At 42.1% G+C, this 25,566-nt stretch overlaps 1 protein-coding gene across 1 annotated transcript in view; it reads left to right on the forward strand.

The window, feature by feature from the left end:
- The first annotated feature begins 404 nt into the window (after nt 1-404).
- The window catches only part of fkbp16 (FKBP prolyl isomerase 16), a 45,665-nt gene continuing 20,503 nt past the window's right edge, over nt 405-25,566 (forward strand). Inside the window, exons 1-3 of the mRNA XM_050073914.1 lie at nt 405-1,272; nt 1,516-1,685; nt 3,707-3,795. Coding sequence (XP_049929871.1) covers nt 801-1,272; nt 1,516-1,685; nt 3,707-3,795 — 731 coding nt within the window. The 5' untranslated portion in view covers nt 405-800. The remainder of the gene's footprint in view (nt 1,273-1,515; nt 1,686-3,706; nt 3,796-25,566) is intronic.

The following is a 25,566-nucleotide window of genomic DNA, read 5'->3' on the forward strand; positions in this document are numbered from 1 at the left end:
TTCTTGATGAACTTGACAAAACATTTTTAAATGACCTTCATGGGTTAAAAACAAAGAATGTTTTCAGCTTTAAAGAATGTAAATATACCCAAGTGTGTTATACACATGATGTGAGATGTTTATCCTCCAGCAGTTTTGCACCATAAAACCAGCGTATTAAATCTGTAATCTGGTGTCAGTTCTACAGCCTGCAGGTTATTAGTGCTGTGGTTCTTCTTAAAAAGTCAAAATAAACATCTTTACCATAACTCGAAGCAAATTAAGTTAAAGCTTGTATCTCCTGAGATCTTATTGGTAGATTGCATTCATGGAAACTGCGTTGTGGGGCACGACGGTGAAGTCATTAAGAAGCTTACAGACGTTCTGGCAGATTAGGTTTTTCTCTTCTAATCCTGCAGATTACCAGTGCACAAGCCTGCTGGCTGGGAGTGCTTCGTTGCGTTGCACAGTTTCTTTACATTGATCATTTTTTGGTGCTGCCACATCACTGGACTGTGTGGATTGAGACAATCGCAAGCAGGAGTGAGCGGAGGTCAAAGTGCAACAGGACTGCAGAAACTTCGCAGATACAGGCGGGACAAAGCTTTTCCAAAAAAACTGCATTGAGCCAGGGTTTAGGGATGCATTCTGAGTTGGATTTAATGAAACACAACGTGGATTTTTGTAAATGTTACATCATGGAGATCTTTTCTTTGTTTTGACTGAATGTAGGTGGCAGAAGTTGGTTCCAACCGAACTACTAACCTGCACCTAAGCGGAACATTGGCTCAGACCAGGAGGATCATCTTTTCTGGAGGCTAATGCAGGTGGTGTCCATCACTCTCTGCAGTGACATGGAGACAGAACCGTGTTGTGAAGAGCACGAAGACCCTGCAGCTGAGCCTACAGAGCCCGAGGTAACAGAGGCCATTTCCAAGCTTTCTGACGGGGACAGTCACACCGAGCCGCCCTGTGGGCCTGCAGAGGAAGGTGAGGAGCTGAGTGGGAAAGAGCAGGCTGAAACAGCGAGCTGTGCAGAAGAGAGTAAAAACACTGAGATAAAAACCCCCTCTGATCCTGAGCAAAGTGAAGACACAGGATGTAAGGAGCGGAGGAAACTGAAAAAAACAAACAGCTGGAAGATGGTGCGGTTTCAAGACCCATCAACAGAGGATGATGTGTTGGAGAGAGACAGCTCAGCAGAGAGCCTCTTTCCAGAATACGCCACGGTGGAGTGGACTTCCTCCACCTTTGAGGAGCTGTTTGCAGCAAATGATTGGCATGACATCACAGGTGAGGATACATCAGTACAACACACTTGGTATTAGTAAAATACCCTAACTCATCAGTAACCATTGCTTCCTGTTTATTTAACTTTAACCTTTTGATTTAATTTTGGATTGACAAAAAAAAAGACCAAACATGACTGAGGTCAAGCCTAGTATGTTTTTGTCTGTGTCTGAGCACTTGTTTACCAACAGCCACAAGATTAACCTCGCTTTCTTCTGCATGACCCTTTCTTCTTTCCTCACGCAGGGGATCGGCTGTTGAGGAAGAAGTTGTTGGAGTCTGGGGACCCGCTCGCTCTGAGCCCCACCTGGGGCCAGGAGGTTACCGTGAAGATGCAATGTGTCCTGGAGGACCGCACTGTGGTGGAGAAGGACTGCAAGCTTGTCCTTGTTATTGGAGAGGGAGATGTAAACCAGGTAACATCACACTTCAATAGTGACGAACAGACACTGTGAAAACAGGTAAACAAGGCTAAGAGATTACAGACACCTTGGCAGCACAGTGAAGCTGTACTGGGTCCATGTCATTGGTCCGACAGCACATTGGTCCGACATCCCATTAGTCCGACGGTCCGCGGTGCTGAACGGCTCCTGGCGGGCGTATTTCTGCCTTGATGGTGCGCCGCGACCGGCTCTGGGTCAGCTGGGAAAGGCTTGTGGCGAAGCAGGCTCACGGCTTATGTGTTTGTCACTTTCTTTTTCATTTTAACCCACACCATGATCTTTTCCTAACCCTAACCAAGTGGTTTTTGTGCCTAAACCTAACCAGACCTTAACCACAGGGCATCATGATGATTTCGGAACAACTGGACTTCGGAACAATGGGTTTAATATGGTCGGAACAATGGGCCGTTCCCGCTGTACTTAGGTACAGCGTGATTTGAGCTAAATGCTAATGTCAGTGTGCTAACAACACAATGACTGTGTCAACATGTTGTTAAGCTCGTTTAATGTTTACCATGTCCGCCATCTTAATTTAGTGTGTTAGCTTGCTAACACTGGCTAATTACATAGACTCTATAGAAGAAGTGGACGTAGACTCCGGGTCTGAAAATTAAGCCAATGCAGAAAGGCCTTAAACCTACGTTCTGTCCACTGACCAGAAGAAAAAAATGACCCTACTTCTCACTTGATTTATTACCTCAGTAAACATTCTCCTAACAATTTTATGGTGTCAGTCACTAGTTTCAAGTTTTCTCCAATATAGCATGATGTTCATTTTGTAAATTATGGTTCCAGTTAGAGTGAAATAGACGATAAAATAGGGTATGCTTTGGGTGAGGCTACCTTGTGATTGACAAGTCACTGCCACAGTCGTGTCCTTGGGTTCTCAAATACATCCACCGCTTGCCCAAAGCTCCACCTTCTCATCCAAATATGGTCACATGTGGCACCAAAAAAAAAACCAAGATGGTGACAGCCAAAATGTCAAAGTTGAGGTGTCAAAATGGTAGTCTACAAACCAGTGGGTGACATCACTTTAGCTACAACTCTGTTGTACAGTTTATGGCTAACAAGCACAGAACAAAAAGTGTAGTTGAGGTTGATGCAAGAGCCTGTTTACACCTGGTATTAACATGTTATCTGATCACACGTGGACAGCGCTAAATTTAGGTTAATCACCACCAAGACGCATTGTGTTCCAATCACTCAAACCCATTGCCAAGTCGGTCTGAGACGCATTTGACCACGTCTTATGTAGTGTAAATGCATCCTAAAGCATCCCTGACAAGGACTACATCATCAGTGCAGGACATGGTGGTTGTTGTGTATGGTAGTTAAGACAAGTGTTGCACGACCATCCATGGTTTTGCTTTATGGAAGGAGATGTGTTGGACTCTACTGACAGCTATATCTTCAGCTGTACCAACAAAACCACTCACAAGTCTAGCAAACAATGGGGCTTTTTGACCTTTTAGCGTAAGCATGATATAGGCAGTGAAAAAATCTCAACACAGATGGAGACACATGATAGACGCAGGTGTGAACAGTGATGGTCAGATCATTGGAACATATGTTAACAGCAGGTATAAACAGGCTCAGAGTCATAAACCAAAGTATTGGAACATAGTTGTTAAGACTTAAAATGAAAAATGTCAACTTCATGGTGGCGCTAGAGCAAAAGTTAGAACTTGACCAAAATCACTATGATTAATCCTATGGAAACCACAAATATATGAACCACATTTTATGACAATCTGTCAGATAGTTGTTGAGATATTTCAGTCTGAACCAACTCTCAACATTGCCATCCCCAGAGCTAGCCTGGCAATCAAAGTGCTTGAAAGTGCTAAAATGCTTGAAACTTGTGATTCATCCTCCTATGTTTAAGTGAATTTAAAGGGCACAACACAAAGTTATGCTTCAATGCATTTCGTGTAATTATGTAAAAGCTCAGTCAGTCCTCTAAATAACACACTGTGTTTTGACACCTGTAGGCCCTGGAGGAGGGTGTCATGTCCATGCAGAAGGGCGAGATCACATTACTGCTGGCAGATTCGCAGTATACCTATGGACATCTGGGAAGGTAAGGTTAAGAGTTTCCAGTTATTGTTGTTTTTGAATTGAGGAGCATGTTGAAGCAGAAACAAGACTTGGCCAATGATTATTTTTTTTCTAAGTATTAGCCCTGTTGTACCTGTTGCTGTGGGGGCAGCCTGGTTATCCAGGGGTAGCGGGGTTAATGAACCATAAACAGCAGCAGATGGCTTCCTCCTAACACCATTCACAGGCAGCCTATCAATGGTACGCTTGTAACCTCACAACCTATGGGAGGACATCACTTATATTACGTCCAAGGGCTCAGGTTTACGACCTTTACACCATTAAAGAGCCAGAATAAACAGAGGAGATTGGTGTGTCACTGACAAAAAATGCATTGTTTATAGTTTTAATATTTACTTTAGATAACCGAAACACATGAGAACGAGACACGAATGTTCCACAGTGATTTGATGAGATTTTGTACAATATTATATCAATGAAAATGTTTGTCTTTTGAGGTGATTATGAGGGAAAATAATGAAAGCAAATGTATTTAATGTGATTTCATTTGTTTGCTGGTAGATTATGTTGTAGCAAATTGTTTTCTGTATAGTTCTCGCTGCTGTGAGGCTTTTCAAGCACACAGTGATACACTGTATATTAGTCTCTTTCATAAACAGAAAAATTGTGGCCATTAATTTAATTCTGAAAATGATTATATCAACCCTACAACAGTGTTTATGTAAGCCAACACCCATTAGAGTAAATTAAACATTATTAGATAGTTTCAACCTGGAGCCATGTGTGCTCACAGAGTGGACAGCAGTTCTCCAGTCGGCACAAAATGTTGTCAATATAAAACCCCGAAGCAAAGGGTTTGCCTGTGTTTTTGAGGAGATGTGCTGTGCGCCGTATCAAAACATCCATTCAGCTACATGTAGGACATGCTGTACCTTTAACAGAGCAGCTGCACAGAGGAGTAATGCATAAAAACAAACATGCACCCAGAATTATCATGTGGCAGTAAAAGCCTTAAAAAGGTACAGGATACAGAGCTAAATTCATAATTCAAATCCAGGCTCAAACTAAAACAGGGTACACATGAACGTTGTTGACAACATAATATTCACATGTTCTGAACACCGTGTTGTGAAAGCGTGTTTTTTTTCTCAGTGTGTGATACTGTTTCAGCCTCCTCGGTGTGCTGTCTGTGAGGTCCTGTTTGTGTTATGGAGCTCTGTGAAGGGGATGATGGGACACGGGGTGTGCGAGGTGAGAGCGAGGGGTCTCAGAGTTGTGTGGAGAAGGAGGCAGAGAAACAGAAGGAGGCAACGGGAGGTTAGTTAATGATTGTTTTGATGCAGCTGATTAGGGTTGTGTGCTGCGGAGTCAAATTTAGCCGTACCATGAGGTAGACAATCAGAGCTTCATGCCAGCTCTTTAAACATGATTCAGTTACTGGGGTTGCTGGTTGCTCCGAATGTGATTTTATCCAGTAACGTAAGTTAAATCTCCGGACTCCGGACACCTCAACATCCTCATCCTCCTCGACCTCACAGCAGCCTTTGATACCATCAACCACTCCATCCTGCTCTCCCGACTGAAATCTTCAGCTCACATCACTGGCACAGCACTCACCTGGATCCGCTCCTACCTCACCAACTGACACCAGTTCATCAGCACTAACACCACCACCGCTCCTCTGTCCCAAGGCGTCCCCCAGGGATCGGTGCTTGGTCCCCTCCTCTTCATTCTATACATGCTCCCCCTCGGCAAAATTATCCATCTCTACGGACTACAGTTCCACTGCTACGCCGACGACATCCAATTGTACATTTCCACCAAAGCCATCACCAACACCACCCTCTCCACACTCAGTAACTGTCTCTCTGAAATCAAAAACTGGATGCAAAGAAACTATCTTCAACTAAACAGTGACAAATCAGACATTATCATCATTGGTCCCACATCCCACACCAGAACCACCCAAAACTTCAGCCTCACCTTCAACAACAGCACTCTGTCCTCATCCCCGCACATCCGGAACCTTGGTATCATTTTTGACAGCCAACTTAAGTTTGACCACCATATTAACTACATCACCAGGACCGCCTTCTTTCACCTCAAAAACATTGCCCGTCTCCGCCCCTCACTCACCTACTCTGCTGCCGAAACCCTCATCCATGCTTTCATAACATCCAGACTAGATTACTGCAACAGCATCCTATACGGTTCATCATCGAAAGTCCTCAATAAACTCCAACACATCCAGAACTCCGCTGCCCGCCTGCTCACCCACACCCGCTCCCGAGAACACATCACCCCTGTCCTCCAAAAACTACACTGGCTCCCCATTTCACACCGCATACAATACAAAATCCTCCTACTCACCTACAAATCACTTAACAACCTGGCCCCCACCTACCTCACAGACCTGCTCCACCACTACACCCCCCCCGTTCCCTCCGATCCTCAGAAGGAAATCTCCTCGCCCTACCCCCTCGGACCAAGCACCAAACCTGGGGGGACAGAGCCTTCTCTGTTGCCGCCCCCACCCTCTGGAATTCACTCCCCAAATCCATCAGAGACTGTACAGACCCCCACACCTTCAAATCTCTCCTAAAAACCCACCTTTTTAAATTGGCTTTTAATCTGTAAACTAAATATGTCTAATTTTCTGTTCTATCCTATCCCAGCATATTCTATCTCTCCCTGATCTTTTACATTGTTTCTGTATTCTAATTGTGTTATTATTCTATATTGTTTTGTATTTTAAACTGTTATTATTTTTATGTAAGCGTCTTTGAGCACTTGTAAAAGCGCGTTATAAATAAAATTTATTATTATTATTATTAAATGCATTTGTTCATAATTTGGTATGATGAGTGGGAAAGTCAAGAACGTACATAATAAAACAGCATGTTACAAACTCATTTGAACCCCAAGGTACAGAACAGGTCATCCAATGATAGAAAGCCCTTGGGGAGCACAGGGAGTACTTATTTTCTTCCTGGCTGACAGCAAGATGAGACAATTGACACCACACTCATGTCTGTACATAATGAACATTTGAATCTACTGCCAGCAGCCAGCTAGCTTAGCTTAGCATCAAGACTGGAAACAGGGAGGAACACCTTCAAACACTTCTACTACATCTCTAACTAACGATACATTGATCTGGATTAATATGTCAGTTCAAGGATCAATGATCCATATCCAATGCAAAGTTAAACCATCGGTACATATTGTAATCTTTAAGATATCTTTTTGTTAAATTACCATGTCGCATTTATGCCACCATTTCCGTCCAAGCACACCTCCCTCCTAAACAGTCAAACAGTGCTAGCGACCTGGCAGACAAGAAACAGACAATGATGATATTTACTGATATCGTCTTATTTCGATCACAGGGATCTGAACTGAATCAAATCAAAAATGTGGCAGACTTTGTGATATCGCCAAATACATTATTGTCCAAAGAATCAATATCATATTGTATTGTGATGGAGGTTTTGATTTACACCACTACTAATTAGCATGTTGTATCATGGACAGAGCTGTGACATGACCCATTGGTTTGTGGACTCTTGTTTTGAAGCCTCCACTTCGGCATTTCAGCCATCACCATCTTTTTTGGAGCCACAAGTGACCATGTTTGGATGAGAGGGTGGAGCTGACAGCTTGTCACTCAAAGCGACTCACCCGTAATTCTGCATAACTTTAAGCCCTAACAGAATGTAAATGGGTGAGTTATATAGATATTCACTCTCCGTACAGTTGTCATGACTGTTGAAATCAGCTATTGAGACCAAAACAGTTTTTTGGACCAGGCTGTAAACATGTTTATTTCTGCTGTAAAGTTAAATATTTTAACATGGGCATCTGATCTGGATGGCTCCTGGGTGCCTCCCGTTTGAGGTGTTTTGGGCATGTCCCAGTGATAGGAGGCCCCGGTGCAGACCAAGAACACGCTGGAGGGATTACATATCTCGTCTGGCCTGGGAACGCCTTGGGGTCCCCCAGGAGGAGCTGGAAAACGTTGCTGGGGAGGAACATCTGGGGTGCTTTGTTTCGCCTGCTGCCCCCACAACCTGGGACACCTCAACAAGTGGATGAAAATGTATGTATGGATGGAAGGATGGATTTTAACAAAGGGGTCTATGGAGATTGCACTTGCTTTTGGAGCCAGCCTCAAGTGGCCATTCGATGAACTGCAGTTTTTGCCACTTCCATGTTAGCTTTATTTCTCAGCCCCACTGGTTACCTTTAGGTATAAACGACAATTTACTGTTTTACAATACGTTATGTGTCTGACTGTTTCATGGCTCTGAGGAGAGCGGAGACTCTAGGAAGTGACTGGTCTTGGCAAAGAAATACTCTGTCATATAACTCACCATACGACGATGAACTGACGTCTTTACACTTTGTTTTTTGTACAGAAATAACAAACTGTGAATTGGTGCACTTTAGAGGTGCCAGTAGGCAGAGCTTGTTACCTTTGGACAGATCTAGACCAGCTGTTTCCAGTCCTTTGTACTGAGCTAAGATTACCAGCTGCTGTAGCTTCATACAGGCATGACAGTGGTATTGATCTTTTCATCTAACTCTTGTAAAGAGCATGAGTAAGCGTTATTTACAAGATGTCTAACTTCACTTTAATCAAGAAACAGAACTCCTATCTTATCATTCATGGCATGTTGCCAGACCTGCCTGTCGAGGTCTAGTATTTAATAAAAATAATTATTTGACTGAATAGGCTGACACAAATAAGAATCACAAGCAGTGACAGACATCATGATTTAGAGTAGATTTGACAGCCACAGCGTGTCTGTGCTGTAAAATGACAGAAAATCTCATTAGCCTCTCTCTGTTTTCTGGCAGACACATTGATTGAACTCTGTCAGTCGTCTGTTGCAAACAGCGCTGCTAAGAGCACTTCACAGTTATTTATCAGAACCGTGTGCAAAGCTGGTCAGACAGTATGATTCAACACAGCACAGTGGAGTGGTCTGTGGCTCGGTGTGTGGGTGATGGGCTAGCTGCAGCGTCTGATGTGATCAGAGCTGCTCCTTAAAAAGGTGAATGCGATGAGAATGAAAGCCCTGGAAAAGTCTGGAGCATTTACCTGATTGATTACAATGGACAAGCCGGTCGTGACTAAATCAACTGTGAGAAATGCTAACATTCTTCCGGAGACAGTAAAGCCTTTGAAAGTGAAGTTGTGACGAAAGACGTCATGCTCGCCTTTTCAAGGAGCAGCAGCATACGTCAAAGCTATTCCCCGCTGAGACATACTTAGTCTGAGACACACACTGCCTCCCCTCAGTCAGCAGGTCATTATTGGAGAGCAGTGGACGCTAACATCTGCTGATCTGTGGACAGGGATAACTTTAACACTCATAAACCCTCCAGGGGGTCGGCTTCATCAGCATTAAGTGTCACTGGCAGCTGCTTTATTTTCTGAATAAAACTAAACTTGACAAACAAGAAACATAGTTCATTTAATGAGCCACATTATATACAGTGCACGCATTTTGTTTCAAGCCTTATGTGAAACACCACACAACACATTTGAGGACGTCTCCAGTGTGAAATGGTGCGCTGTGAGGTTACATTGGCTGGCTGTCAACAAACATAAACAGAAGCTGAAATCCTGGTGCTGGCAGCGAAGGTGTTGGTGTACTTTTACTCTTGGCACAAATGAGAGCTACCTCAGTGGCACATGTTGGAGTGGAGTTAATTAGACCACTGGGATGTGTCATAGTTAAATTAACAGTTTAATCTTAACTCCAGATGGACAATGTCAGCCACTTAATCATTTTACTGTTGCATTAACATGTCACGAGGGGATTTTGTGATATTTACGACTCGGACTGAAGTTCAGGCTTATTTATATAGAGATTTATAAACAAAACAGTTTGTACAAAATTTTTTTGAACACAAGGAAAATGTACTTTACGAACACAGAAGCTCACACGTAACCTTAACGCTCAGGACATGAAGATAATCATCAACAGCGTCACATGTGTTTTTGTTCATTTGTTCAAAAAGGACAGCCAAGGCTACATTCACTATAAATCAAGTATGTAAAGAACAGAATCTGCCGTTATTGTACACTAAGGAATAAAAATGTGTGAGTTAGGCAGATTGCCCCCACAGTCTGCAGTGTGCGACAAAATAAAAAGTCCCAAAAACTTGAATTGACATACCTTGTTTGTTTTGGCATTTGTACCTTTATTAGATGGTAAACAGTGACGAGACAGACAGGAAATGTTGACAGAGAGAAGGGTATGACATCCAGCAAAGATCCCCAGCTGAAATAGAGCCGGGGATGTTGCATTTATGCATTTATGCAGTATACTTATGCAATTCAGAACCTTAAACATAAGCATTTTGAATTTGATTTTATAAGAAATGTGCAAGGAGGCGTGGGTCAGGTTAAAGTGACCTTTTTTTTTTTACATTCAGACTGCCGTTCAGCAGCACTCTGCACTAACTGGACACAGGAAACACCAGTCTGGGATATTTAAAGAATATAGCCTAATGTTTTTCATTTGGGGATGTTAGTGCATGAACATCTTTATTCCAGGTCTGGTGTGCAAAGGAAGTGCCTCCATTTGGTTGTAATTCAGTGTTGAAAGACGCTTTATCAAACAGCTGAATTTATTTGTCTGAGAACATCTACAGAACTCTGAAATATCACAGTATTGTAGTTTGTGACTCAGCTTTGCAAACTGTGGGCTTGTTGGTTTGTATAACGTATCCATGACAACGCACAGAGCGTGTTTTGCAAACTGCAGTAAAAACCCCAGTGAAGACACTTTCGGATTGCACCATATACATTGAGGATATTCAACTTGCTTTGCCCAGAGGCATTTTCACAAAATGACATTAATAATGCAAGTTAATAAACAAACATTATTAATATTTCAGCATATATAAAACATACCTGTTGTCAACCTTCTGACATTTGCTGTCTTCACTCATCTTTGCCAAGAGGCAAATCCAGTCAAAGCAGCTTCACACAGGTCAGGTGTACACAGGGGTGTTCCTAGGATTTAAGACATGCGGGACATAGCCTGGACCTCTGTCTGGGAGTCCGGGGAAATCCTCTGCTTGGAAAATCTCTATTTAAAGGAATACTTTACATTTGTTAATCAATTATTCATGCTGTGCCAACTTGAATTTGTGAAGAAGCTATGTTTTTCTTGAGTGCCTCCATGGAAAAAAGCAAACATATTGATTTATCGATTGATTTGAGACGACGTTTTACAACAGCAAAGCTATATCAAAACATCTGTTTACAAACTTTCACACAACTCGTGCAGTATAATCCAAGTCTTATTCATCCGGTCGTATGCTCAGTACTTCCCAAACATGCAAAAGAGAAAAATTTCACTCTCTGTTCAGGTTTAAAATAATAAGGTTTTAGGGAAAATTCATTTGAACACTGGTAACCAATCAATCAATAAATCAATATGTCTGTTTTCTGAGGAAGCATGCGAGAAGAGCAACAGCATGTAACAACAGTAACACAGCATGACTAATTGATTTACAAATGGTCATTTTGTGGGTGAAGTATTCCTTTAATGTTTTTCATGCACTCTGGAACCTTTTTACTTTTGAAGTACAAAATAATGTCCTGTGTGAATCAGTTCATTTTAATTGTGAATTGAAAAATGGTCAACGGGCCACCCGGCACCCTATTGCAAGCCATGTTTGGCTGAGGGGCCATAAGTTGAGAATCACTGATATACGTGTACAAAGAACATTCCTAAAATCCAAAAATTAGCAGCATATTCCATGTGTCTTAATCGGAAAATGCTATGTTCAGGGAAAAGCCTAATTCAGACTATCCAAACAGAATATGCTGTTTACATGACCCGTATCAAATTCAGAATATTGTCACATTCAGAATAATAGTGAAATATTGGTGTGCATGTAAATGTACCCTTTGAAAAGTCTGGTCAGCTGAGCTTAGTTGATGGGATTTAGTGGGACATACTGTATATTTGCCACTTGTGAATCAAGGAAAACCTTTTTTCTTGGTTGTAGCATCTACAGAAAGAACTGTACGGGACCTAGAGTTGAACCCTGGTGTATCCCACATGGATTAATACAGATAATAAATTACTCACAGCGACTGTGAACCGGACAGATTACCCACAGATACAGTGAACCACAACATGCAAGTATAATCACGTATTGAACCAATACCCTTTAATAGAACAGTGGAGACACTGTGGAGACACACCAGATGGCTATCATTGTCAGTTTCTGAGGGGAGGAAAACAAACAAGTCCCACTGTGGGAGGAGGAGAGGAATCTCCCTCTCTCTGACCCCGGGCGAGGTGAGGCTGACGGCTGTTGGAGTCTTGATTATAGCAGGCTTACTGAGTTGGAAATACAGTGGCAGGTTGGAGCAAGTTAAGTGAAGCTTTAGTTCATGGGAAAGTACTGTAACTCTTACCTGGATGATTGATGGTTATTGCATAATATTCATCATCTGTTAGTAGCTGTGCAGTTTATTGTGAGTTTGTGGTTTTCTGTTCTGTCAGACTGCCAGGCTGCCAGAGTGTGGTAGTAAATAATGGACAGTGTGATGGTTACAATAGTGTAGCTGTAAATGCATCAAGGTGTGTGCTTGCTTTTGTGATTTAGTTTGATTTATTGACCACAATCTAATGCATTTATGAAATACAATATGTCAAACTTATACAGAGTGAATTAATCTTAATAGCTGTTCACCAGTCCACTAAACCTTATCAAGATTGAAACAGGTGCTTGCTGTCTGACATTAAATGGTAATGTCAGTATTTTTCATGTTTTTGTGTAAGTCTAAGTTACTATTGCAGACAACTACTTTTTTAAACTAATCAAGTATTAAGCAAGAGTGCTGCAGCTGGGAGCAGCAAAACAGGCTGTGATGTAACCACTTGGGACATTTGTGCACTTTCAAGTTATGTCCACTAAGTGCTTGTTTTTGCCACCGACAGGCTCAGATTGTTACTCTAACAACATTATGAAAAGAATTACGACAGAGACAGATCTTTTTGTGAGAGAGTAAGATCCACGTTGTTTAACCAGAAACAGGAAATTGTTATTGGTAAACCCACCAGACTTCATTTAAACAAACAGTAATTTTAGTATGTATAGAGGCAGCATATTTTCACATGTACCCGGGTGAGTTAAAGGTGTATTTAAATTAAACCAAAGCTGGTGAATGTTGGACCAGTAGAAAGATGAACCACAATGGCTTTTGTGAGTCTAATTTTGTTTATGATGATAAAATTACTGTTTAGTTAAATGGAGTCTGGTGGATTTAGCGGTAGCAGTTTTGGAACTGTTTTTTCAATAAACAACAAGGATCTTACTCTTTAACAATAAGGTCTACCTCTGTGGGGATCCTTTCCATAATGCTGTCAGACACCAATAATAACAATCTGAGCTGCTGTCAGCTGCAGTGCACTTGCTTAATACCTTAGTCACAAACACATGGGAAAAAAGGGCCCAGTTTGAAAAACACTGAAGTTACCTGTTACTTCTAATACTAGAAAAAGCTACATACAAACAAATGATTTTTTTCTGGTTTCAGGCAAGGTGTAAAGTATCATGATCCCAAACTGCAAGGCTGTACTCAGGCACAGCGGCTCTTTGAACAAAATGCTAACGTCAGCATGCTAACATGCTCACTATGATGATGATACCATGCTATTGTTTAGCAGGTGTAACATTCACCATGTTCACCATCTTAATTTAGCGTGTTAGCATGCTAACATTTGCTACTTACCACTTAATACAAAGTGCAAGGCTGATGGAGATTGCCATTAGTTTTGCAAGTATGATGATGGTTAAATAATCAAAGTAAATATGACGGGGGCAAGAATGTGTTAACTAAATGACTTGGCAACGTATCCAGTACTCATAAATATAGATATTTCACTCAAAACCACAAATGTCAACTTAATGCTGATGCTAGAGGAAAAGTCAAAGGATCACCACAGTCAGTAGGATTCATCCTCTGGGAGCGTGAATATCTTCACAAATTTTTTTATGGCAATCCATCCAATCTTTAGTCCAGTATGTTCATCTGGACCAAAGATATGGACCGTCCAACCAACAGAGCTACAGTGCTAGCTTGGCTAAAAAGAAAAATGGAAAAATTGACTCATATGATCAAATAATTTTGTTTCAGGAAGCACACAATGTTAAAGGAATCTCAGAGAGACACCAAAAAGGAAATCCCATCAAAAAAGTACACAGTTGTTTGTAACCATTATATCAGACAATGATTTAATCCCGGCTGGAATGTCGTCAGGTCAAAATTATGTGGATTAGGTCACAATTCATTTGACCTGTGGATCATTCAGCCTGTATTGAAACTAATTGTTTAATCAAACATTTCATTAGATTCAGTGTGCAAGCGTTATGTTTGACATGTGACATCAAATATTTACTCAGAACTAATAGATAACATTCGTTGACCAGACAAGCGTCTTCTTGGGAATGTGCTCAAGGGGAATCTTTGTTGACACTCTTGAAGAAATTGGCAAGTGTAAAAATGCCTCTCCCCGTGGCCTCAGAGGCACACCCATATCCAGTGGGGAATGCAGTAGAAAAAGGTAACAGTGACATTTCTCAGAGCAGAAAGGCAGGCTGAGAGATTCATAGAGCAAAGTGGCAACATGTGAAAGTGTAAAGCTGGAAATGTGATCAATGGGATCAAGTGTGATGATGAGTGAGGAGGCTTGTAGGTGTAGCCAGCTTTGAAAGATGTGAGAAATGTCAGTGATTTATATGACAGAAGGGTTGGGTGTCACGTCCATTTGTGATTACTGTGTGTGTGTGTGTGTTATTCCTCTTCTTACAAACCATTCTCTCTTCTTATCACCCAACAAAACATGACATAGCCAAGAACTGGCAGTTCTGCTTTTTATGACATGGAGCACTCGCCATTAGAGTGGTACGGTGACTCACTGGCCACACAGTTGTACTAGTGTCTGTCACTCTTATGCACACAAGCCCTCCTCCCCTGTCTGCAGATATGAAAGCATGTTGTCCATGCAGACAATCTGTGAGGTGGAGTTCCTCTCTGTGCTGGAGGTAGTGTGACTCATTCTGCAGAGCCACCTGGGTCAAATGAATAATGTGACCTTTGAGAGCTATGGAAAACACAATGACGACTCTAAACCATCCTTCTCCACGTTGGTGTTTCCTCTCAGTGCAGGATTACAGCTTGGAGTGACTGACACAAGAAAGTTTCATTTCTTCTCTCCTGCATGGTCACGTGACCTAAACAAGTTTGACTGTAGCTTCTTGGCTCTGTGTGACTCTTTCCTGACATACACACACACACACACACACACACACACACACACACACACACACACACACACACACACACACACACACAGCAGGCTGACAAGAAACCACACCCAGACCTCACGCTCCAGGAGCAAGCCAGCAAGCACGGGCAGCTGTAGCACGCTCCAGATAAGATCAGGCTCGGCTCTCGATCAAGATGCACTCTCCTGTTTGTCACAATCACTGCCACACCAGTTCAAAGCTTCATCTGTTCACCAGACGCTAAAATGAAATGTATGAATTAAATGTGAGCAGAGCAGACTCTTTGTTTTACCTCTGAAAACTATACAGCGGGTTGTTTTGGCGCCGCAGCAGCTTTGTGCCACTCAGACCAGTGTTTGAACTGTGCATGTCCCTCATCTAATCTCCCTGGATGTTTACCTTTTTCCCCTACTGCCAACAGGCTTATCTCTCTCATCGACACAGCCTCGGACGTAATATAGCACTGCCCTCAGTTATATATACTTCTGCTTTCCGTGGTCAGGGGCTATTTAGTGGGACAGTAAAGCTCCTCAACTGAAATGTGTTATTATTGAATTTTAAGTAGATATTTTTAGAGCAGATAACACTTGGTGGAGTAAAGTTTGCTGTTTATTCTATGAGCACCACACTGGTTAGAACTTCCTTAGTGTTGTTTAGTTTCAGTTTTACATTGCTTTGTTTAAACTTATCATTCATTCATTTTTGTCCCTGTTTTCTCCCACTGGATTGCCAAGTTTTCCTTTTGCACAGCAGTCCTTGAGGGATTATGTGTGATTACAATTAAGACCCACAATATTCTCAATTTACCATCAGGGTGCATAAGGAAACAGATGAGAGCAAACAGGACAGGAGTCAACATAATGCAAACTGCTTCCTGTTCGGATTGACACGCCAAAAAAAACAAACTTTTTGCTGAACCAACACAGCAAATTTTACTTAAGCTATAACAGGTTCACGGAATAAGACGCACAGTCTATGGTACAAGAGTACAAAAATAAGCTTCCACATTTAAATTTGCATTATCATACTGTCAAAATCACAGTATGTTTCTATAAAATTTCAATCATTTCCTGTAACCGCTTATCCTGTTAGGGGTCGTGGCGGCGCTGGAGCCTATCCCAGCTGACACTGGGTGAGAGGCAGGATACACCCTGGACAGGTTGCCAGACTATCACAGGGCTGACACATAGAGACAGACAACCATTCACACTCACATTCACACCTACGGACAATTTAGAGTCACCAATTAACTTAACCTGCATGTCTTTGGACTGTGGGAGGAAGCTGGAGTACCTGGAGAAACCCATGCTGACATGGAGAGAACATACAAACTGCAGAAAAAGGCTCCCCAACCCCGGGTTCAAACCAGTAACCCTCTTGCTGTGAGGTGCTGCCATGCATAACTATTGCTGAGTTTATGCCTAATGTCCACACTACTGCGGCACTGTGGAAAACCTTAAACAGAGACCTTTGAAAACGCCGCTGACCCTGTTTAAGTTTGAAAACTCTGGAGTTGTGTTTTAGTCCGGACGGGCGGAAGAAGAGATTTTTGAAGATGATGATTCAGACACCCACGTTCACTTCCCGATTCAAAGATTGTCAAGTCAGATCATTCTAGCAAGGTCCAAGTACCTTTTGTGATTTTATCCTTCTTGTGCAGGTGCTGCTTTCACATTGCCATAGCTTCCTGCGGCGATGGATAATGCTCTCGGTACTGCTTCAATGTGTCACTGAATCTGCTATATAGCAACTCCCAGTTCATTTTCCGTCACCCTGTCTGCCATACTTATATGTTCATTAACAGTTCCAGCTCATTCTCAGTCCAAGAAATTCCTGCTCTTACTTTTCGCCATATCCCGATTGGTTACGTAAGCAACCAACTGCGGAGTAAACAATGTGCTTCCTGTTTACACTAGTCACCAGTACGTGCCCAGTGCATGTGATTGATCATGCCTGATGTGTTTTCAGGCGTGTTAATATGGACAGAGATTTATTAGGAAACAGTGCAAAACACTTCTGTGTACCGAGATGGTTTTTGTTTTAAAATAGTGTTTTATATGAACACTCAGTTTTATTTCTTTATATTTAACCTTTATAACGGCCATGTTCTCCATTTCTTCATGTGCTAGAGATGAGCTTCATCCAAAGGGTCATGGGGAAAGCCCTCGCTAGCTTCCCACCTGTGAAGACAAATGATGCAGATCATTTACTTTAGTTGTAAACAAACAATAGTTACATTTACAGCCAGTGTTTCTCAAAACACACCGTGTGTATCCTTGAGGCCAGACAAAGTGTTTAATGCATTTCCTTCCTCATAAAATAGTTGCAGGGCTGACTGTTTACATCTACGTTTAGTTGCTAGCCCTCTTAGTAACCACCTCCAACTGCTGGTCAGCATAAAAGCATTTAACCAGTGGTAGAACTGTGTAATGCAGTGCCCTCGTGATACAAACAAAATGGGGATCTGTCTTGTGTAAATATTACTCCAGAGCGCCACTGGTGGTCAAAAAGTATACAGAAAACAATGTAAAAATAGGGTCGGGCATTTTAGGTAATTTTCATATTCAGACACTTGCACTAAAAACAAATAATTTAAGAATAAAGCTCGAAATGAATCCCCAAGAGAAAATCAGGGTAGGAGTTGAGGTTAGCCTACCTCTCTGTGCTGCACAGACTGTAGAGATTAGCTATGATATGCAAGCTTAATGTTACATAGATTGCACATTAGTTTTGTTTATTTTGTTGAAACACTTCCAAATATTACCTTTATGCTGTTCGCCATTCTGCCTATAATGTTAGATTGTATGATGAATGACTGAAAACATTAAACATTATCTGCACCATCACCATTCCCTAAATGGATCTGTGCAGATATTCATAGATAGCTGTTACATCACTGCATCCTATATATTTACTATATGTTTATTTTACAAAGCAAAAAAATAATTAAATATACAAATATCGATGTCCAAATGGAGTACTCAAGTACTAATGCCCATCCCTAGTAAAAATATGCATTACAGTCCTGCAATCAAAATTTATTTGAATATTATATTATTGGCCTGATATTCCCCCATTGATTGAAATGCACAGTACTCTGCTTAATCAGGTTGTGTCTTCTCTTTAAGATGATGACTTTATTTTTAGCTTGTTCTTTTTCTTATCAGACTTCCTTAATCCTCATCATCTCAGCTGCTGGTAAAACAGTTGTTTGTACCTAAAAATGTAGACGAGATTTCCTCTTACGATGTTTCACGCTATGAAAACAAATATTCTCTTTAAAAATAGATCATCCGTTATCTTCCTGGAATCCATATCAGACAGTGTCTGTACCTGCTGTCCTCCCCTCACCTCTGTAACTCTCATCAGTTGGTGTCAAAATGTGCCGTCTGTACTGGAACACTGACAATACTGTCATGCTTCAGTGACATCACCTCTCGTCCACTGTGCCACTAGCTGCTCTCTGTTGTATAACCACGATGTTGCGACAGAGTCTGTTTTCCAGAGCGTGGAGTGCCAAGAGGGACACATGAGAGGAACACACGTGAGATGGCACTTCAGCCCTGCCGGCACCTTTCCCGACCCATGGCAGGCAATCTTTTTAAATCACCCGTGCCTCCTTTGCACAACACACACTGCCAGAGAGAGATTAGTGGAGCATGACAGAAAAAAGACAGCAGCACAGAACTGGTTTTAAAAGTAAGATGATGTGCTCTTGTAAGCAAGCAGGTGTGCGCTGTCCTTTGTGTTATTGTCTGGTTGTGTCTGACCGAAAATGTAATCTCTAAATTAGAAGGTAAGAGCGCTCCATGAAAACAAACAGTGTGATTATCTGAAAATCCTCACTGTGTAAAAGGTGCCTCTTGGATTGTGAAACAGCGTCCAACCCCCCCATGTTTTTTTTTTACTTCAGTTCTCAGAGGATTACTCCCACATTTCCTTCTAGCGCCACCATGGGTTTAACATTTTTGACTATATGTGAAATGTCTCGGGAACTGCCCATTTGTTCGACAGCCCATTGGTTCGACATCCCATTGTTCCGACCATATTAAACTCATTGTTCCTAAGTCCGTTCCGAAATCATCATGATGCCCTGTGGTTAAGGTCTGGTTAGGTTTAGGCACAAAAACCACTTGGTTAGGGTCAGGAAAAGATCATGGTGTGGGTTAAAATGAAAAAGAAAGTGACAAACACATAAGCCGTGAGCCTGCTCCGCCTCAAGCCGGTCGCGGCGCACCATACGCCCGCCGCGAGCCGTTCAGCACCGCGGACAGTCAGACTAATGGGATGTCGAACCAATGGGCTGTCGAACCAATGACATGGACCCAAATGTCTCTACAACGTATTGGAGTCCCAAAAAATTGGGTACGCACAAATTCCTGCCTCAGGATGAATTGCACTTACTTTGATCTAGCGCTGTCACCAGGCCCAGTTTTTCCAGCCTAGTAACAGAATGTTGCATTGTGATTGTATCATGTTAGCATGCTGACTTTAGCATGTAGCTCTAAGTATTGCTGGCTAGTTAGCGTGGCCGTAGACCCTTAGCTTCCTTTATTCTTCTCTTCACAACAACTTTCATCACTTTTAATGAACAATTTGTGCAGAGATTGTCTAAAAGAGTGCCGTTATGCAACCCGATTGCCAAAATAAAGTGTGGCATTGTATGTTTCTGCTAACCATGGATACATGACATTTGTGTGTTACTATGTAGCCGATACGCTGTGGTTAACATGTGGTTCAGTCTACACTTGGTTATTAGGGAAAGATCATGGTTTGGCTTAAAATAGCCACTTTTGGTGGCACAATCCTGCCTGAAACACGTTCAATATGTTTACATGACATCAGAGAAAATGGATTTATTTTGTTAAGTCCGACTAAAGCTGGACTTTTAAAATACATGTACACATGAGATCGTACTAAATTGAATTTCTCAAAGTAGGACTAACCCAGATGATGTGATTTGCAGTCGAATTACTGCATGTATACAGTCATCAGACTCAAACTGGCCTTGGCGCTCTGCGCATGCTCCACAATGTCCACCCTAGGCCTTGACTTGGAAATTGAAAGCATTAAATGCGAAACAGATAAGAAGCTGGTAACAACATGGCAAAATCTACATCGAGAGCCATGCATTTTTTTGATGGGGGAAATGTACAGTGCTGTTAACTAGTTGTCCACCACGGTACCAGTTTGCTGCTAGCTAATGGTAGCTAACTTGTTTGTTGATTGTTTGGTCTGTGACATAATAGGTCAACCGGAAAAAGGTCCAATACTAACAAGATGAAAGTGGGCATATCACCACCTATCATAGCAGAGTCTGACATACTTCGCTCAATAAATTGATTCCCCTGCCATGCTTGTATACTGGGGCAAGGACAGTAGTCCAGTTAAATGGCCATGTCAAGCTTTACCCGTAGCTCGACTTAACTGTGCATTTAAATTTATTGAGTGTAGTCTCGGTAAAAAACAACCACTTGTCATGGCACTGTCCTCGATGGAAACACTGGGACAGGTTGCTAAAAAACCACCCATGTTTGGTGGCAAAAAAGACCCTGGAAATGCAGAGGCAACTTGTTTTTGTTGTTTGTTGGTCTCAAAGAGTGGTCTGCAGTAGGCTGTAGCTTGGCAGACATCTCGCCCAGATGACACGTCATCCACCATCCCCTCCACCTCCCGCTGACAGTCAGCTCATATACCAAGTCACTTCAGAAACATAGATACTTGAGAAATGTACAATGCCAACATTTTCTCCTGGTGCCTGGGCTGCATTATGCCGATTTGAACAGGTACTGCGTCTCGCTCTTCTGTGCGACAACAACAGTTATAAATAATAACATAACATGTGCAAACTTGTTTGTCTTGAGCACAGAGAGGCCTTGACTCTCCTGTGTTATGTACTTGTGGCTTTGTATTCATAGCTGCTTTCAATCTCTCTTGCCATTGCTCAAAAACAGAAGCCTCGTCTGGGATTCTTTGACTTCCAGGACCACCCAGTCCCACACGTCATTTGTGGCTCAGAGACGTCTCTTCTTGTTATGATATACAATTTTAGATACACATTTCAAACTTCAAAGGAATGCAACTTCCTGTAATGTGAGCTCAGACAGACTGAATGAGCCCATTTCATATATTTTGCTCATTTGTAGAAGTGAAGCTGACGGGATAGAGGATGGTGACACGCTGCACACACACATACACACTTATATGGCATATAACAGGTCTGTAACGACAGGTTAACGTGATTATTTTATCATGCACTGTGGCAGAAGTAGCGACAACAGTGTATCTGAAGAAATAGGCATTATGTGTCTGTACAGCAGTGCAATGCTCCTGCTGTGGAGGGATGTGAGGTGGCGGGTGCTGCCTGCGAGCCTGGAGGAAGGAGATCTGTAGCAGAGTGACAAGTGGCACTGGTGTGTGCGTGTGTGTGTGTGTGTGTGTGTGTGTGTGTGTGTGTGTGTGTGTGTGTGTGTGTGTTTCTTCAGGGTGTGTATGTATGTATGTGTTAGGGGGGATGAAGAGGTATCGTCAGTGGGGACGTGGAGCGTGAGTCATCTCCCTGAGACGTCAGTGCTTCGTCATCAGTCGTCTGCAGCAGTCTATCACACACACACACACGCAGACACACACGCACGCACACTAGACTTCCAAAATATTCCTCTCAAAGTTAATGACTGGCAGACTCCCACTGACGCCCTCACTGCAAAATCAAAATCAGATGTGCAGTGATTACGCTGAAGGGATTAACTGAGTAGATCTCATTATGAATGGAACATTTTCAGTTGTTTGATAGCACTGATGGGATTAGTTGCGGTAGTGTTTCATATTGTCAATCCAGATGGTGAAGGACAATACAAGTGAGCTCATGTAGAGCAAAACTCAGCATTATCTGTGCAAGAAAACAAGTCAGTTTGTCAACAAAATAAGAGCAAAAACAGCCTGAAATTCTTTGTAAATGAGCTGCTTCTGTTTGCTCTCTGTGATGAGATTGACCTGTGCCATAGCCACTGGCTCTGGTCAAGCAAAGTCAAGCCCTTCCTCTCTAAGAAATGCAGCTCTTCCACATGATTGATGCTCCGGGTCTCATAGCTCTGCACAACCATCAGAGAGAGACTAAAGGATTGTGCTAATGGCCCTGCTACATTTGCTTTACTCAGCCAGCAGATGCCGGCTGCTCCTCCGCGACAACCTGACTAATAAGTCAGGAGTTCAGTGTGCTGCTATTGATTCACAGGCTGCACAAGGAGGTAGAGCCAGCTGCTGCTGCTGAAATGAAGCTGGATCTTTATTGGTTAGATAACAGACACACACTCACCGAGGCAGCCATATCTCTCGTGGACAGCGATATGACAGGAGGGCGACAGTGAATGATAATGATGATGTATTTGTTGCACACACACACACGCTGCATAACATAAAAGTCAACAAATGTACGTGCTTGTAAATGACTCTTCAGATATATCCGACATTAAAGACAGGAAGGCCAGGTGTAGCTGTACAGGTGCACATGCTGCTTTAAAGTTACATCTCATTAAATCATCAGTCAGGGAGCGTTGATAAAGTGCCGTCCGTTTGTTGTGTGCTCAATTTGCAAAACAATATTCGAGACACGGTGACATTTTCTCGGTGGGAGTTATCTGGTTTCAGCACATGCATGTGTGACAGCTCGGACTTAGAAGGGAAATTAGTTTCTGATCACTATCTCTTTATGACATTTATTCCACCAGCTGAATGTCATACATAAAGCAGCAACGGGCAGCTTGTGGTCACAAACGTTAATGTTCACAACTCTGTAACCACAAAGGGAGGCAAACAGCAGCCCTGCTGAATGATAATGAACGCCTCACCCATATTTTTTTATGCCCAAATCACACTTTTGTGGAAAAAAATAAATCTTTGATCTGGGCGCAAACTAAATTGCTCGTCTAAACAGAGAGCATAAAATACCCTTGCAACATTCAGGGATTCATATGTCCACTGAAGTGGGCAGACATTTATGTGAAGTGTAACCGTAATGGAAGACGAGGACTTTCATCTTTCAAAGAGCTGGATTTTTTGGCTCTTCGCTCAGAATTTGTCGTAACTTTGAAGTTCACAAGTGAAATCCAAAACTGCCGGAGATTCAGTTTATATAGACATAACGCCTGTGCAAAGAAAGAGGCGAGCTGTCATTGCCGTTAACTACACCTTCACATTTACCTCGCTGAGAAACTAAACCCCGCTCCCCAGGGCTGCATGAGAAATTGCCACTTGACCGCTCCGTGTACACCTCAGAGACGTCCGCTTGTTCTCATTGATTGATTATGGATTTAGAGACAATCCTGGGATAAGATATCTTCCACAGATAAGACCAAGGCTGTTATTCTAGATAATGACCTCTGGTGATGTATTTCTATGCAAGACAGATTGCTCTCATCTATCCCAACACAGGCCAAAAGCTTTGAACCTTTTTTTTGAGGAATTATTCATCTGGTTGTTGCCACACATCAGAGCCCAAACCTGTGAGACATTTCAGATCATTGCATAAGGTTGTCCTGCTCACCTGCGAGTCAGAGCAAAGCGATTGTTTTGTTCTAAAGCTTTAAACTTCCCTCTTTCATTCACTCACTCACTCGTTCACCGCAGAGAGGTGGAACCTCAAAGCTGACAGAAGTCTAATTAAACTGACAAATTAGTTCTGAAATTTTAATTTGATTTGACGCGAGATTTGAAAAATGTGATCAAATGAGCTCGATGTGATGGATAAACATCTTTGTCATTCATCACACTTTGTGTGAAACAGCCGAGAGATGAAGTAAACAAATGGTTGGTGAGGAAAGTCGAACATTTAATAAGATGGAGACCCAGATATTTTTCCGAGTATGAAATCTGAGTCGGCCAATCAAACACATGCAAACACACATTCCTGGTGGATTCTTTGAAATGTGTATTTCCGCTGTTTGCCATGCGATCATTGTTTGATTGTTGTTGTTCTTGTCTTGTCTTGTATGAGCTGCTGTGGAGGGTTTTGGCATCTGATAAGCTTTCAGATTTAAAGATGTTACTCGAACTGGACTCCCTGAGTTGTTTGCTTCGTCTCACTGGTATCTGAAGCAACACGCTGCCTCCAATGCAGGGCTGCTTTGGTCTGAATGCCCACAAAAACAGCATTATGTATTCAGCTGTAATCTATAACAACTTGATAATTTGATGTGTGTATCAGGGCTGTGTTTCTGTGAGCTTGTTTTTGAGCCTCTTACTTTAATGTTTAAAAGTCACTTTATGCATGTTTGCTGTTGTAACACATTCTCACTCCCAACTCGTCAAATATGGATGCTTGGTTTTGTCACATTAAGTGCTGATCATAGGCCGCACTGACAACGCCTTGGCACACATCTGCTCAACTCGTCAACTCGTCAGCTGTCACCTTCTGAACTAAGATTATCACTTTCAGCTGTATTTGAGTTCTGCTAGCCTGCATGAGAAGCCATTAAAAGTGAACAGCAGCTAAATTTCAAATGTGAAATTTATGCTAAGTCCTCTGTCATTACATACTGCGCTATAGCATGTGGTGAAGCTTGTTTTGATGAAATCAGTCATCTTTATTTATCGCTTGGTTCTCTCACATTAAGTGCTGATCATAGGCAGCACTGAAAACACTTGTTGTGCACTGGTGCACATCTGCTCAACTCTTCTCTTTTAACGAGTCAGCTATCACCTCCTGAACTAAGTTGATAACTCTTAGCTGTATTTGACTTCTGCTAACCCGCATGTTTTTGCTCAACACAGCAGCTAGAGAAGCCATTAAAAGTAGAAAGTAGCCAAGCCTCAAAAGTGAAATTTTTGCATAGTCAGACTCCTTAAAAACTTGGTATTTCACCCCGGGGTGGTGTCTTTCGTCCTGCATTACACAGAGTGTTGTGTGCCTTAGGCATGTTCTAGTCTCCTCGCATTGGATCATCTCGTCGCTTTTTGGATATGCTAGCAAAACCATAACCTAAAAAGTTGTTATTAACCTAATCTTTGGCGTAACCCTAAGAATAAACCCACAGGAGACCTCGACCCAACTGTAACTTCGAAAAGAGATGACGACGATGATGGTGATGATGAGGACATTCTCAACTTGTCAAATACCAACGTTTGGTTTTGTCACAGTGCTGACCATGTGCCGCACTGACAACGCCTCGATAAACATCTGCTCAAGCTGTCACCCTCTGAACTAAGTTGCTCACTCTTAGCTGTATTTGATTTCTGCAAGCCTGCGTGTTTTTGTTAAAGACACCACAGCAAGAGAAGCCATTAAAACTAGAAAGTGGCTAAGTCTCAAAAGTGAAACTTTTGCTTAGTCCTCTCTTATTTCTTAGACAATTTTCAATGGTGGTTGTACCTTAATAAGATCAAGCCTGTTTTAATTAAATCATTAGTCTTTACCAAAACAAGTCAAATTATTCATTAAAGTGAGTTCCATCCATCATGGGTTGGTGTTAAT

This window comes from Epinephelus moara, chromosome 20 (assembly GCF_006386435.1).
Source record: "Epinephelus moara isolate mb chromosome 20, YSFRI_EMoa_1.0, whole genome shotgun sequence".
Lineage (NCBI taxonomy): Eukaryota > Metazoa > Chordata > Actinopteri > Perciformes > Serranidae > Epinephelus > Epinephelus moara.